Source organism: Panulirus ornatus, chromosome 8, assembly GCF_036320965.1.
Source record: "Panulirus ornatus isolate Po-2019 chromosome 8, ASM3632096v1, whole genome shotgun sequence".
NCBI classification, from domain to species: domain Eukaryota; kingdom Metazoa; phylum Arthropoda; class Malacostraca; order Decapoda; family Palinuridae; genus Panulirus; species Panulirus ornatus.
The window spans coordinates 11,882,653-11,898,196 of NC_092231.1; the positions used below are offsets into that span (position 1 = coordinate 11,882,653).

Here is a 15,544-nt window from a genome sequence, read left to right on the forward strand (position 1 = left end):
TACAACAGTTTTCTTTCATGATTCTTTCCCTTGATGAATGAGCGACACTTGTGGTAGACAATTTCGCTAAACCCTAAGTGCGTCGGGGAGAGCCATAGGCAATCTATACGAACCCTCAAAATACTGGTTAGAACTTTTCATAAGACTGGAATCAATGCCTGTGTCTCTCGGGTGGCCCGTCAGCCTGCGCAGCTTCACCGAGAGAATTAAGGCAGCTATAACTGACTCCCACCTGGATCAGCGGCCTCAAATTATTCAAGAGGGAGGGGGAAAAGAAAAAAAGAATTGAATAGCTTTCAAAATGGAATCACCGACAGATTAGAGACGATTGAGATAGATCCTAGTGTCAGAGATATTAAAAATGAGATAATAACTCCACTCTCATGCCTAAACTCGCGGGATTGAAACTGAATTATTGGCGATGTAAAAAACAAATGATGAATTTACACGCACCAGTTGATGCTAAATTAATTGATGTAATTGAAAGTTTGGACGAAAAAATTGGTGCGCCTACCGCTGATCCAGAGTCTATAAAAACACAGATTACAACTGAATATACAACATGTAATATGAATGTTGACAACAGCGGTTATGAATTTGATGAAAAATAGATATTCATGTGTTCAGCGAGACACTCATTCTTAACACGTATCATAATCATGATAAGGATCTCTCTCTCTCTCTCTCTCTCTCTCTCTCTCTCTCTCTCTCTCTCTCTCTCTCTCTCTATATATATATATATATATATATATATATATATATATATATATATAGCCTGAGCTAGGTATCCATTTTATCGACCATCCCCTGGGGATGGATGAACAGCTGGGTTGACTGTGGACCGACAGCTGCAACCAGGATTCGAACCAATGCACTCGACCCTGGGCGAGTCGGGAACGCTATCCACTACACCAAATAAGTGAGATATTCTGGCATCAACAGAACTCTTACACGTAAACCATGAAGACGTAAATGCTTTTCAGATCCAACGTAAAAACTTTAATTTTCGCTTATTCATTTATTTTCATTAGAAAATGAATTCGCGTCAGATCCAGTAAGTAGCAACCGTGAAAAAAAAAAGATAAGTAGCTTGTAACATAAGCTTTTATGAAATAGGGTCTAGACTTATTTTCTTGCTGTAGACACTGCTCACAGTAGGAGAGAGAGTCTAAAAGAATACTGTTTGAAAGCGTAGCATACTACCCACATTCTTTGATTCGAACCCGCGTTGCCTTCAGCTCAAGTGTATGTAGTGAGAAAACAACTGTCCTAGATATACGTATGCTACATACTTTAATTCGAACCCGGTTCCCTTCAGGCCAGTGTATTTTGAGAATATACCTTTCATCAATATACGTATTACCATACTTTCAACATCTCGCTTTTCATGGTCTCATCTTCATCTCGTGTTGTGCAGATCGATTGATAAGGGTGATGACGAGGAGCAGTGCCTCAAAAATGAAAGTAACTCTCAAAATTGAAGTGATTCTTTGATATGTTTAACCTGAACATCACAGTTCATATCAACCAAGAGTGTTAAGAAGTGTTTTTCGTAAGGTGTCAGAATCCATGAAAGAGTATTCATCAAATAGAGTTTTGTTTCCTTCGTAATACCGGTAGTTCTTGCAATAAGAAATGCAGAATGGTCGTGGCAATTAACAGGCCTAGAACCCAAATAAACCAACCAATCAACTAACAAATATTAGATATCTATAGATGCATGAAATACATAAAACTTATGTACGTCGATGACACATCAGCATCCGATCGCCTGTAACAAAGGGGTTCGATGCTGTTGTATTTCCCATTGAGAATAGTATAGACAAACTCTCCTCATTCACGAGCGTTTTCAGTATGCCTTCAGTTCTTCTCCTTTGTCAGTTTTCCTTTTCACACTCCCATCCCTATTGATCGCTACTCCCGGATATCTAGACCCATTAGGTAGATTTTGAATCTAATGTACATCTAATGCGTGCCTAATACACGCACGTATACATGAAGTTGCACGTACATAGACAGACAAACAGAAGGACAGGCAGTATATTGATAGACGGACTGTTGGACAGATGGCAACATTTATAAATGACACTCTAGCACATACAGTGGTCCATGTAAACGCGCGTGAGCCATTAAATCGTTTAGGGTTGTAACTGTGAGCACTAACAATGGTTGTTCTGTCAGAACCAGCTTAATAACATTAACCCGCCGTCTTTTTTTTTTTTTTTTTTTCTCTATCGTCGTGTCCTCCTGCGCTAGTTGGTCCCGTAATGAGGTAAACTCAATTACTTCCTTTGTTGTACCTAGAAAAACGTCACTCGGCTTTAAACTTTATAATCCAATACGGTTTCTCTAACTGCAGTGTTCATTTGAGCGGTTGAGAAGGCAAATTTCTGGTTACAAATGTAGCAGAAAGTGTCTGTAAAATACCTACTGAGCGGCGTCTGTTTCCCGAAAGGTAACTTATGTCTTTGGTGACTATCTAACGAAAAGGAGAACTATTTTTGATGCATTTACATTCTGTATTTTTTTTTCTTTACTTTATAACCAGTTGTATATAAACATTTGTATGTAAACATTTTTCTTTTGTCTAATCTTTCAGAACAAGATCAGGCAAAAAGTAAACAATGTCTCTCATCAAGTATTTTATATGTATAGGTCGAAATAAGTATTTTTTCTTTTACTTGCAGTGTATTGATCAATTGGTTCCTCTGATTTTTTCTTTTTATTTTTTTGCGTCAAGTATTTCCACATGTGGCACCAACGAAATTCTTAATGATTGCTAAAATACAACTCGTGTATCTGTCCTTGAAAGTTCAACATTTACCCATTTCATCAACGTTGTATTTGTAAAGTCATAAGCAGTATATGTGGTCTTAAGTGAGAATGTAAGTATAAGAAAGTGCATCAGTTAGTATTAGTGTTACAAATTATGTTCAGCACAAGTTTGTCTGAAATTATACACAGTGCTTATGCAAGTATGAAAAAGTAGACCATTGTATGATATGAGAATTTACATGAGGAAGACAGACAACAGGAGGCCTGATTGGCCCACGACTGGTTAAAAGAAAAAACGTTTAACTTGACAAGAAAATATAATTCCGCTTAGCAGTATTTCAAGCGATCAAATTACCCTTTTACTGTCCCCGTTACTAGTTTATTTCTGGTGTTTTTCTCAGTATACCTGACTTTATAGAATATTTGCCTAAACGACTTTTGAAGGTATTTACAGTCTTAGCATTCACTGCGTCTGACGGTAACTTATTCCAGTGCTCAACACACCTATGGGAAAAGAAGTTTTTTTTCTGGTATGAAGGAATATGACAAGGCGCGGTGTACGATGTGAAGTTTACTAAATGATTAGATATCACGGGATATTGTTGATATTTAGTCCAGCCCTCTGTCTGACATGGTTTAGGACTAAAGACGTAGATTGGGGGATATAGAGCGTAATCGCTTCCCATACATTCCACATCAGTATTTCCAAAACACGATTGTCACATACGAACCCATGCTGAAGATTTATAGAGCATACATTTCTGTAATTGTGAACTCAAGTCCTGTCTCCTTCATCTGTTATTGTTCTCCTAGTAACTTGATACCGATTGATAAAACACTGTAGAGAATGTGACAAAGCTGTGAAAAGGTTTAGGGTTTACCCTCGTATCGTATACATATTCGTTTTCTTTGGTGCTGAAGGTGAGCCTCAGGCTTTATGTGATGTTGTAGTGGAAACTAAAGTGTAGTCTTGGATGCTATAACGCCTTGCTTAGATATCAAAGTATTCAACAATATCTATTACTATGAATATTCTTCTCTTTGTTCTCTCTGGGAGTGATGTATATTCGCTAGTTCCAATGCTTTACGAAAGAATGTATTTTCAACCTGCCATTTATGAATACAGTACCGTGAATATAGAACATTTTGAGTTTTCTGAGATGTATTATTGACTCGTATATAATGGAATCATTGATTTAGTGATCATTTTAACTCCAGAACAAATGAATATCATGAGATGTGTATATTAAATCTTTTTAAATCATGATCCGTCTGATCTACTCCATGTATGTATGTCCGTGACGTAAATTTGTTCGTAAGAATATGAAAAGGTTAAAACCCAAAGAAAAAGGCACAACTCACATTATGTTAACATAAACGAAATTATACGTATATCAGGTACGTCTGAGGAGGGGCGATGCTATCGAGGAAACGCAACAGGAAAATCAAGCCAAATTTCAAATTCCTCCAGGGCTTTGACGTCACGCGACGAAGCTAACTGTCTGTTGCACACATGTATATGTTTATTCCTATGGTTTTGATGATTGGTTCTTGAGTCTAATTCATATAACAAAATGAATATTTTCAAAAGAATTATGATGGTGACATATGTATTGCCTAAAAAAGTTTCATACATCGTGAAGAAAAAAGGCTTTACATTTGTTCGCAGAAGTCATATCTTGCAATGAATTTCGCATGAGGAAGAGACATGCAGGATATCCCACTATAGCTGACCAACGGTTGCATGGATGGGAATCGCACTGTAGATTAAGTGAGGTCGTAAAGTGTACATGAAGTAGAAAACTATTGCCACATTTCGCAGAAATTGACAGCCTCATTACAGAAAGTTGAAGGGGGAGGAAAAGGAAATAGGGATCTATGTGTGGTTGGTGTGTGTAGGATGACGTGTTGCATAGATATCTCACGGTAATAGAAAGTGATCTGGTGATCGCGTGGGTCAAACTGGTGTTGTCGATGACCTGTGATGGCTAGTTCCGTGGCTCTACGTCTCCTGGGCGTGTGGGGACGTACCCTTAAGAAGAGGAGTTCGATCATAGTTACTGTCGTGTTACTCTCGTCTGTCGCCCTCCTCCACACCGCCAGCCAGGCTCAGCGTCCTGGTTCTGGTGGGGAATATGAGGGAGGTGAGAGTGAGGATGAGGACGAAGACGACAGCATATCCCCGGCGATGATCGTAGAGATACTACACCGTCTTCAGGAGGGAGTCAGCAGCGTAGCGACCTGGTGCCGTCGTATGGCAAGGCTGGGCGGCAAGGTGACTTGTTCCTGTGAGAAGAAAGAATGTTCGCTGGACGGCGCCAAGCTACTGTGTCTTGATGACGACGTCCGACCTGTGCCTGGTGACTGCTTCGCTCTCAATTTCGGCATCGGGTTCGAGCTGACGTTTGACGAGGCTTTGGTGAAGTATGGATGCAAGGTCATCGCCCTGGACCCTACCAACGGCAACATCACCAACATGCTTCACAACGTCAGCATCGCCACCGCCGTTAAAGGAGTTAAGACCTCCAATAGTCGGACGTTCCACGCCCTTAACCTAGGCCTGGACGACAAGGACAACACGCTAGTCCTCAACGTAACCTTCGACAGTATCCACTACTCACGCAACCTGGCCTCCTACTTCACCTACAGATCCGTCCTCAACATCCTGGACAACCCTCGCACCGATCTTCTCAAGATAGACATCGAAGGCACCGAGTGGAGAGTTCTGAAGCAGATTCTCACGTCTCCAGAGGCCCCCCGTCTTCTGCAACACGTCCGTCAGATCCTATTAGAAATTCATCTCGATTTTCTTCACGGTCAGACCGACGTAGACTCTCTCATCGATGGGACAAGAACAACACTGGGAGTTCTGCAACGGCTGAGGACCTTTGGGTTTCACTTGGCAGCTTACGAGCTGAATGAAAATGGACAGAAATACTTCTCCTATGGTGAAGTTAAGATACCTTTATACCGTGAGTTAACGCTCATAAGGAGGTTACCAAACAGAAGGACTTCTCGTCCATGATTCCATTTAATCGAAAGAAAAGTATTTATTTGTATCGTGCATGTTCCATGGTGTTATAACAAGATGTTGACAGTTTAAAGTTCATTTCATTTCTTCCTATTTTTTTCTAGATACGTGAATGTGCCACTCTCCCGTAATGGTCATAATAGCAGCCATATACCTCAAGAATGTGTAGCACCTAAACATTAGGTCTCCACATATCACAACAATCGTTAAGTCCTTATCGCCCTTATATCAGCCTGGGGTAAAGGGTTATACTGATGTTCAACCATCACTAATTTCTGAGTCTTGAGATCATTAGTAATCATATGAGTGCTCATACGACTCTTGATAAACGTACGCGGGAGAAAGACAGACCGGTATGAGAGTGAGTTTTGATGGAGAAAATGAGGTATTTTAGTTACTTGGGTTTGGACAGAGGAGTGAATGGAACTATAGGAACTGCAGTGAAACAAGGTGGGTAGAGGTGCGTTGAAATGGTGTGGTAAGAGAAGTCACTGTCTGTAAAGACAGAGACTTGTGTGTGTGTGTGTGACGACTAGTAGTCGCGAATGTGTTGTATTGATGAAAGGCATGGTCCTTAAATGCAATAGTACGGAAGAGGGTGTAAGTGGAGGAGACAATATTCTTGAGGACAATAGGTGGTGTGAGGAGGGCTGATCGTTTAAGAAATGAAAGAGAAAGAGAGAGGTGTGGTATGAGGAAGGATACCGTTGAGAGAGCTGAAGAGGATGTGCTGCTTGGACATACAGAGGGGGTAAGTGAGGGGAGACTAAGATGACATAGGTATCAGAGGTGGAGGAGAAAAAGGAGGGGAGTGAGGCCGAGGCTGAGCTATAAGGGTGGCGTGAAAGGTGCTTCGTGTTCTCGGGGCCTGAGCATGCTGGAGGGAAGGAGTCCAAGAGACAGAGCGTGTTGAAATTATGTGATATACACCGGGCGACGTGCTGATGATGGGCTAAACCATGGCATACGACGCGGTCTAGAGACAATCTAGAATGTTCTGTAAAATCTTATGTATAATGGGATCCCCATTTAGACAGTCTGTCTCACATTTACTTTCGTCTCTCATCATGAACTTGCATGGCTTAACGACTGCCTGCAGAATTTCATACTCATTCCATAAACGATATGTAAATGAGACGCATCATGTTTTTAAGTCTCATGACCATATACTTTTTTTTTTTCTTTTTACATCTGAACTCGAAGCACCTGAATATAAAGTTCACGTATGACGTAGAAGTTAATCAAGTTCTTCCATTTTTAGATGTAGTAATTAAGTGACACGATAACTCGCTTGAATCGTCAGTTTGTAGGCACCTCATGTTTACGGAATTAGGCGCAAAGTTAAACACTTTTATCCCAATTGATTTTAGACGCAATCTTCTTCCTCGAGCGTTAATGAACTGAGCTTTTGGTATTTGGCAGAACCATTTCAGGTTCATTGAGGCGTTAGGGTTTTTAAGGAAACCTTTATATGATAACGGGATCCCCTGTGATTTCACAGATACACACATTGGGAGAGCCATGATTTGAAAGTTGGTCCAGAACTGGTGATGAAACACGTTTGAGTCGAAATTATAGTCAGTACTTATAGTCAGTTGTTTGCTGATGATACAGCATTGGTAGCAGATTTCTGTGAGACACTGCAGTGGTTTAATGAGCTCGGAAGATTGTGTAAATGGTTTAAGTTGAGAGTAAATGCTAATAAAAGCAAGGTTATTAGGTTTAACAAAGTTGAGGGATAGGTTAATTGTGTTGTGAGTTTGAAATGCGAAAAGGTAGAGGTCGTGGAGTGCTTTAGATACCTGGGAGTGGACATGGCAACGAATATGACCATGTGAGCGGAAGTAAGTCATAGGGTGGGTGAGGGGGCGTATGTTCTGGGAGCGTTGAAGAATGTGCAGAAAGAGATCGTTATCTGGAAGGGCAGAAATGGATATGAAGGTATAGAAGTTCCAGCAATATATATACGGATGCGAGGCATGGGTTATAGATAAGGCTATGCGGAGGAGGGTGGATGAGTTGGAAATGAAATGTTTAAAAGACATTATGTGGTGAGGTCGTTTGATCGAGTAAGTAATGAAAGGGTAAGAGAAAGGTGTGGTATTAAAAAGAATGTGGACTATGGTTTCAGTGTATTTTAAACGACAGAAAAATACTGCATTGTCGTAAATGAAGCCGATTTTCGTCCGCTCCTGAGCAGAGAAAGCCATCAGTAATTTCAGAGCACAGTCGGTGTCACTGAAGATCTTAATCTAGTACGGTTTATGATAATATTCTAATTATCTGTATTATCTAATATATTCACTACATATAGATATATTCGTCTTTCTTATAGATACCGATCTCACTCCCGTGAATGAAATCATTATGATCTCGTGTAAAAATGAATGAATGCACAGCCTTCCAGGAGAGGCTTATGAATGATGGATACTGCTATCACCATATTCACCCAGAAATGCTTGCCAGAAGCAGCCTTTAACTAAACCACGACCAGAGTTCAGGAATCTCTTGCTTTTGAAAGGTAACCAGTCTTGCATCTTCCTGGCATATGATTGCTTTCGCTGCAGTATTACTGGTTAAGGCAACTGGGTCGTAATTCTCATCACACTGGGTTAGAAAAACAAGAAATGACATAGAAAATATTACCTTTATTTAGATTTATTAAATAACAAGTTACGTAATATTTACAATCTTGATTCTTTATTCCAATATATATTTTTCTTAAGTTCAAAAAGGAAGCAATAAATAGCCAATGTCCTATGGCGAATCCAGGGCTCACTGAAAAAAAAAAATGAAAAATAGAGGAGTGTCTTTCCTTCTTGGGAATTTGAAGGTTTCATAAGTGTGCCACATTGTACCACAAAAGTAAAGTCTCCTGTTGGTTACTTTACTGTGTTCCATGTATCACATGATACTTTCTCTAGCAGCGGTGGCTCCAGTGTGTGCACATTTACAAATCCTTCATCATATCTGGAAGTACAGAGCATGTCAGAGAATATGTGACACCAATAGATGCCAGTCAGGACATAAGCAGAAGACTTGTGGAAAAGGCGACTCACAACACAGAATTTCGATGATCCTGGGTATAAGGTAATTGACGACACGTCCCTTGTATACACTGATCAAAGGCGAGACAGTTATAAGAAAAAAATATGTCAAAGTGGAATCCGATGAAGAAAGGACATGACAAATAGTAGGAAAAGATGACAATCGAAAATAAGTCTAAATAAGTCAGTATCCGATGAAGAAAGGACATGACAAATAGTAGGAAAAAATGAAAATCGAAAATAAGTCTCTAAATAAGTCAGTCATAACATTGATTGCATTTAATCAGGTGTTTTAAAGAAATACTTCTGTCATTAATGCTCTCATCATAAATATTTAACTAAAAACTTTTTTTTTTTTTCTAAGTTCACCGACGTTTCTGTGAGTGAAATATGTTCCAGTCTCGGACTTCACAAGTTCTGAAAACAAAGCAACCCCATGTGGTCAAAGTCTGCCTTTCTCATGACACACTTACATATCATTTACTTGGATATTTTACAGTAATAAAGTATCTATATTTTTGGATCTGACTATAAAAGAAAAGTTCCCTCGACCTGTTGCTCTCATGTGAGATACATAGTGTCCTATATAATCACTAAGAGCACTTACGGTGTTTTTATATATATATATTTTTGTGGATTTGTACTTTCCCAAAGGTACTTCTTACAAGCTCACCAACACAAGGATATCTGATCACAGTTTCATCATGAACTCAAACCTACAGACTCTTACAATTTTGTTTTTTCTTCTTCCTGATTCCCTAAGCAGACGACCAGGTCTGAATTGAGTGAAGCTAAAGGAGAGAGAGAGAGAGAGAGAGAGAGAGAGAGAGAGAGAGAGAGAGAGAGAGAGAGAGAGAGAGAGTATACTACATGTAGGGGCTACCCTTTCATTTGAGTTTAATCATTACTGTCATATTTCGATACTTTCATATCTCCAGCTGTTTTAGTGATCAAATTTTACAATGATTTGCCCGGGTGACTGTTCATTCTGTATGTATATAAATGCAAGAATTACACAGTTAGGAAGTGCACGTAAGATGCAGGTAAAACCACAAAGAAACGTATACCAAGTGTCACAAGCTTCCGTATGTCACTTGGTTTTGACCATGTGGTATATGAAAGCGCTTGACACTTCATATTTTCCCTCTCATGGCTTTACCTGCATATATATATATATATATATATATATATATATATATATATATATATATATATATATATATATATATATATATATATATATATATATATGATCCTGCTCACTTTGTGTACAGGAAGCTGGCCACTTCATGATTCTGTGACCTCTGTGAATCATTCAACACAAGTCAACACCAGGTATAGCCAACCACTTTACACAGATCAGTGAAAGCTACAACATTGAAAGAGTTATTTCCAATGACACAGACACATACACACACAAACCAGCTCCTCGCACAGACCAGCTGGAGCAGTTCATGGGTAGTGACATGGCCTGAGGAACAAGGGACGACTGATGTGAGGAGGATAATAGAGGCAGGCTATACCAGGTGTGAGGTGAGGGTCCTACCAGTATACATGTATTTCTCTCACTCTCTGCAGAGCGATCTCATGAGCTTCATAACTTACAGACAAAGGCTATATCATAGTATAGTATTAAGTGTGAATGTATTTACAATATCAGTATTTCAAGTTCCTCATTCATAGATAGCTATCAGCAGTCCAGTGTGTATGTATATATATATATATATATATATATATATATATATATATATATATATATATATATATATATATATATATATAGTATCCCACAGTACATAGAAGCAACAGACTGTAGCTCGGGCCCTAATAATGGAAGCGTTGTTGTTAAATCAATTCCCTTCTAATACCCCGCCTTAAGGTACACTCGAACGCTCGAAGCTGGATTGGATTCTCTACAATTGGCTGCCACTAAGCACAGCATATGGATCATATCCCCCTGCGGACGCACGCCAGGCATTGTTTAAGAGTGTTTTTGGTCTGCATCAACCAAGATGATTATATTCAGGAGGAGTTTGCAGATGGCGTCCTAGTTAGCTTTGTTGACAGTACGCTTCGGGTGTTCTTTGTTGATATTACTCTGTTTGTAGACTGGCATTAGCATAGTATCATGCTCTCTTATCTGTAGGTCATTTAAGTAAATGTTACGTTTTACGGGTTTTTTTATATTTCTTTTTCCCGCCTCTTGGCGTGGGTATTAGGCTGTTTCTTGACGTGGGAATGTGTGTGTGTGTGTGTGTGTGTGTCTCGTCATAGTTACGCTTCTGCATTTTGACGTGCGCGTGAGTCTGCCGCCTCTTAGATGTTTTTTTTTTTCCTTTTTTTTTTATGTATCGTAAGTAACATCATGCGATAGGATTTGGAAATGTTCGTTCATGTTTCTTTAAGGGTTTGAGTCTTGATGACGAGCCTTGCAACTATCAAGGCTTGACCTGCTTTCCATAATCAAGGGTTTTTGAAAGCTATATATTTTTTTCTTCTTTCATTTTTATTTCATTCTTTTCTTTTTTTTTTACTTTGAAACATTCTCATTATACAGTATCTTCTGGTGATGTGATTTGATGTTCGTTCGTCTAGCCATTTCCTTCGCTTGAACTACATGCTGCGAAATAACTTAAACCTAGGCTGAAAATATATAAATATTCCTTACCGTACCCACTTTCCATTATTGTCGATAAATATATATATATATATCTATTTTTTGTTTCCCTTCTACAGTATAAACTCTCTTGTCTATCTATAATTAAAGCTTGATCCTAATTTAACACCCTTAAGTCAACTCTGAAAAAAAAAAAGAAGAAATATCATTTCAGGTAAGGTTACTTTCACTTGACACAACCTTTGTGTTGGGACAAGTGGAACACCTTATGTGTAAAATGGCACCCGACCCCCAAACTCCCACAACCCTAAAAACTATATATATATATAAAAAAAATAATCTTTGCACCAAGTTCCCTAAAGGTACCCCCGTAAAACGAAAATTGGCCAAAAAAAAAAAGATGAATAGAAAAAAAAAATTGACTGGTTCTTTGTAAGTCTACCAAAAGCAGATCCAATGACCTAGTTCTGTAAATGCGAGTTCTGTAAATGCGTAAATGACGCCCCCAAAAGCAACATCGTAAATTCGTAAAACAGATGCTCCAGGTCAACACATGCAGGATCAGCTGGTGTCAGTGAACACCAGAGATTACAGCTGCCTAGTGTACCGTTGTTAAGTATATGCATCTCACGAAGCTTCTATACTTAGAAGAAGAAGAAGAAAAAAAAAAAAGAAAGCTGTATAAGGGTAGTCTTAATAGCAGTACTTTCGTGAACATGACGATGATGTTCCTACATTCTACATACTTTGAAAAATATCTAGAACACCAGACTACTTAAAAGTAGAAAAGTAAAACCAGTTATATTAAAAATCAGGTCATCATAGGTGTATCGAAGTATATCATTACAAAGGTAGATATATATATATATATAGATGTATATATATATATATATATATATATATATATATATATATATATATATATATATATATATATATATATATGTATATATATATATATATATAAAGAATTCTGTACACCACAAATTATATAAGAAATTTAGTTACATACAAGAAATCTCACGTCCCAGCTTTCATCAATGTGTTCGAGACTTGGCATCTTAGAAGAACCTGATGTTTTTGCCAGAAGGAAACAAAGGCCAACAGTCCATTCGAGTCGTATAGATGTTCCTCTTAGTTGTATCCTGTGACGTGATGCATATCTTCTGCATTCTTTTTTTTTTTCGTCCTTGTAGAGACGGAGAGAAAGAACTGACGTCTTGTTTCCCAGATGTCGAATCTCCATGAGGACGATTGATTTACAAGGTATTTGATTGCAATCCCAAGCATCGATAGCTGATGGTGAAGCCATTAAACACTACACCAAGTTTTCACGGGGTATATGGCTCAGGTGAAAATCCATGATCTTATTTCCATCAGCCTTGGGAGAGCTGAGCGTCAGTCACCATAACAACATCGTGGTTTAGAGGTATTCCTCGTGTACGTCAAGTGGCGCTTCTGAAACGATGGCAAAACAAAATAAGTTAACGAGGTTGCCAAAAACAGAGAGGCGCCGAGATGAGGTCAGAGGATGAAGTTGGTGCATAAATTTACTCTGTGGCCTGGGGCTCTTGCGCCCATGTGAGACATTTACCTCTTTTTATTAATTTCTTTTCTTAATTTCTCCTTATACATCATCGTTTTTTCTTGATACCTTTCTCTTTTTTTTTATCCTTTGATGATAATGATATACACTTTCCCCCTACAAACACTTTTCCTTCTAGACCCGTTCCCCAGCAGACACTTTTTCCCTGCGAACAATTTTCTCTCCTCTTCCCATCGTCTGTCAGAGATTAACTCACTACTCATCTTAACATCTTCAGTCAGTCTCTATTACATATATATTTTTTTTTTACTCCTTGCTAAACGCTATTGACGCTTCACAACCCATCTTGGCACTCCACGCGCGACGCCCATATACCTGGCGTGTAATTAAGGCTGCTTATGTCATCATCCCCTCCCCTCCTCGCTCCTCTTTCCGCCACCCATACCTCCGACCGACCTTTCTTCCCCCTCCCTTCCCCCATAACCCACCCTCTCCCTAAGCGCTCCATCCATCCCGACGTCTTGTGTGCGAGTGTATAGCATCGGCGGCTGAGCCCAAGAGCAGTTCCTCAGCCGTTTTCGGGGCGTCCATGAGTTTCAGGAGACCGAAGAAACTGTTCTCCTGTCTCCTAACTGTCGTCACGTGGTGCTCCATGTCCCTCACGTACACCTCAGCGTTCTGAAGGACAAATGTCTCCGTTAGTCTCATGATGAAGACAGACATGACTGGAACAAATATTGTACATGGTAAATGAAAATGTCCCCCCCCCCCTTCTAACTCAGTGCATATAGAAAACGTACGACCATTATGAAAGCACTCGTCAACAATTGAATCCTGTTATTGGAAAGCTAACAAAATGTTGTGCAGGTGGTAGAACGATTCCATTCCATGCACTGGGCAAATTCCAGTGGGAATATCCTGGTGGGCTATGCTGATGGAGAACACTGTTCTAGCCAGTTATGCCTGCATGGTGTTGGATTCTCCAGCTATCAACAATGGAACTGTTGTCCTTCCTGTCGTGTAGCATATTACTCCTCACTCGAGTCTTTGAAGTCACCCGAATGTTGACAATAGAATGAATGTAATCACACAAAAATGGATACATGTTTGAAAGGATGTCGTGTGCTTTGAATCTATAGTAAATGTTTCTTGATTACCTGAAGTATTTTTGAGGTTGAGGAATAGGAAATGTATTGATCAGATCCTATATGTATATATAGGAGGTGAGTGACACTAGCTGGAGTTGACGTAATAAGGACAAGCCAGCAGCACTTGGTGAGGCCGGGCTTAGCCAGGCAAGATATACGACATTAGCAGGAGATATACATCTCGTGATGCTGCCAACATTAGCTTGAAGACCTGGAGATAGGTAGCACGTCAGCTAGGGAGACCCACTCTATGAGGCGGGAAGTACCTTTGGGGTCGATTTACGCAAGGGAGCATAACCTGGGGAGATGATGAAGCTGGCACCGGCAACGTAGCAGGTTTGAGAGTGGAGGGAGATCTGCGTTTGGGAAGCTGACGACAGTGATAAAGAAGACTGTACTAATTGGGTTGATAGGGGGCACCACCACCTGTGAAGATTTACCTCTGGGGCGTAGGAGGCACCAGGTGGAATGACTCATCCCCGGGAGGCAGACGGTACCACCTGGGAAAGACTCACCCTGGGGAAACCAGTTGTTCCACCTGGAAAGATTTATCATTGGGTGGTAGGTGGACAACTGAAAGGATTCACACCTGGGAGACAAGTGGCACCAGCTGGGGAGACTTACACTGGGGAGATGAATATCACCAACCGTGAGAACTCACCCTGGGGAGATAGGTAGCACCAGCTGTGTAGCAGGAGTGTGATGGCTGGGTGGGTGCCAAGGTACACTCCATGATGGGGATGCCATCAACCATGACCTGGAACCCAGTACCGAAGCGTCCAGGCTCGTACAGGACCTGGAAAGTGGGGATCTGTGTTACTCAAGACTCAAAATATCACGAAATGGAAAGTAATCTCGAGGTTCCATAGGTCTTAACATATATCTATTCTTAACGTCCATTTTTGGAGGCTGTCAGTGTATAATGATAAGATCATAGACCACGAAAGAGCATTGGAATCCATAGGCCATTGTGTTGCTGTGTCGTGTCTTGTAGTGTTGAGGTGAATCACATTGATTCAAGGTTGAGTTCTCCCGTAATACAGGTGTACACGAAGCAGTGTTGTCCTTGCTCGTTTGAGTTGCTGGTGTTAACGGTGTGGTTGTTGTTACTGGATTCCCCTTTTCCGAAAACGACAGCACGACCCTTGAACACGACGTCACGGCCTTTGAGCGCGAAGGTACAACCCTTGACCACAACGATGTGACACCAAGGTATACTATGGTCGTCTAAAAGACTCAAGTCAAAGGTCACGTCAGCCTATCCAGTGGGGTTATAAAGTCGCCCTCAAGGGGAGTGGTACACTTAAGGGTTGGACCGTCGTGCTCAAGGTTCTTGCCGTCGTGCTGAAGGATTTACCCGTCACGCTCAAGGGTTTGAGT

General features: G+C 40.2%; 2 protein-coding genes across 7 annotated transcripts in view; one reads left to right on the top strand and one right to left on the bottom strand.

Moving 5' to 3' along the window:
- Nucleotides 1-4,528: 4,528 nt before the first annotated feature.
- Nucleotides 4,529-5,864, top strand: LOC139749675 (uncharacterized). Its single transcript, XM_071663841.1, has one exon. It carries the CDS (start codon nt 4,760-4,762, stop codon nt 5,798-5,800), a length of 1,041 nt encoding a protein of 346 aa, XP_071519942.1. The 5' UTR covers nt 4,529-4,759; the 3' UTR covers nt 5,801-5,864.
- A 5,476-nt stretch (nt 5,865-11,340) lies between these two features.
- Nucleotides 11,341-15,544, bottom strand: part of egr (TNF superfamily member 12 eiger) — a 284,864-nt gene continuing 280,660 nt past the window's right edge. The window contains exons 8-9 of one of the 6 annotated variants that reach the window (XM_071664136.1): nt 14,826-14,960; nt 11,341-13,694 (exon numbers count right to left, since the gene is read on the bottom strand). In XM_071664136.1, the coding sequence (XP_071520237.1) occupies nt 13,512-13,694; nt 14,826-14,960 (318 nt within the window). In that variant the 3' untranslated portion in view covers nt 11,341-13,511. The remainder of the gene's footprint in view (nt 13,695-14,825; nt 14,961-15,544) is intronic. The other 5 variants (XM_071664133.1, XM_071664134.1, XM_071664137.1 and 2 more) reach the window with 5 other exon arrangements.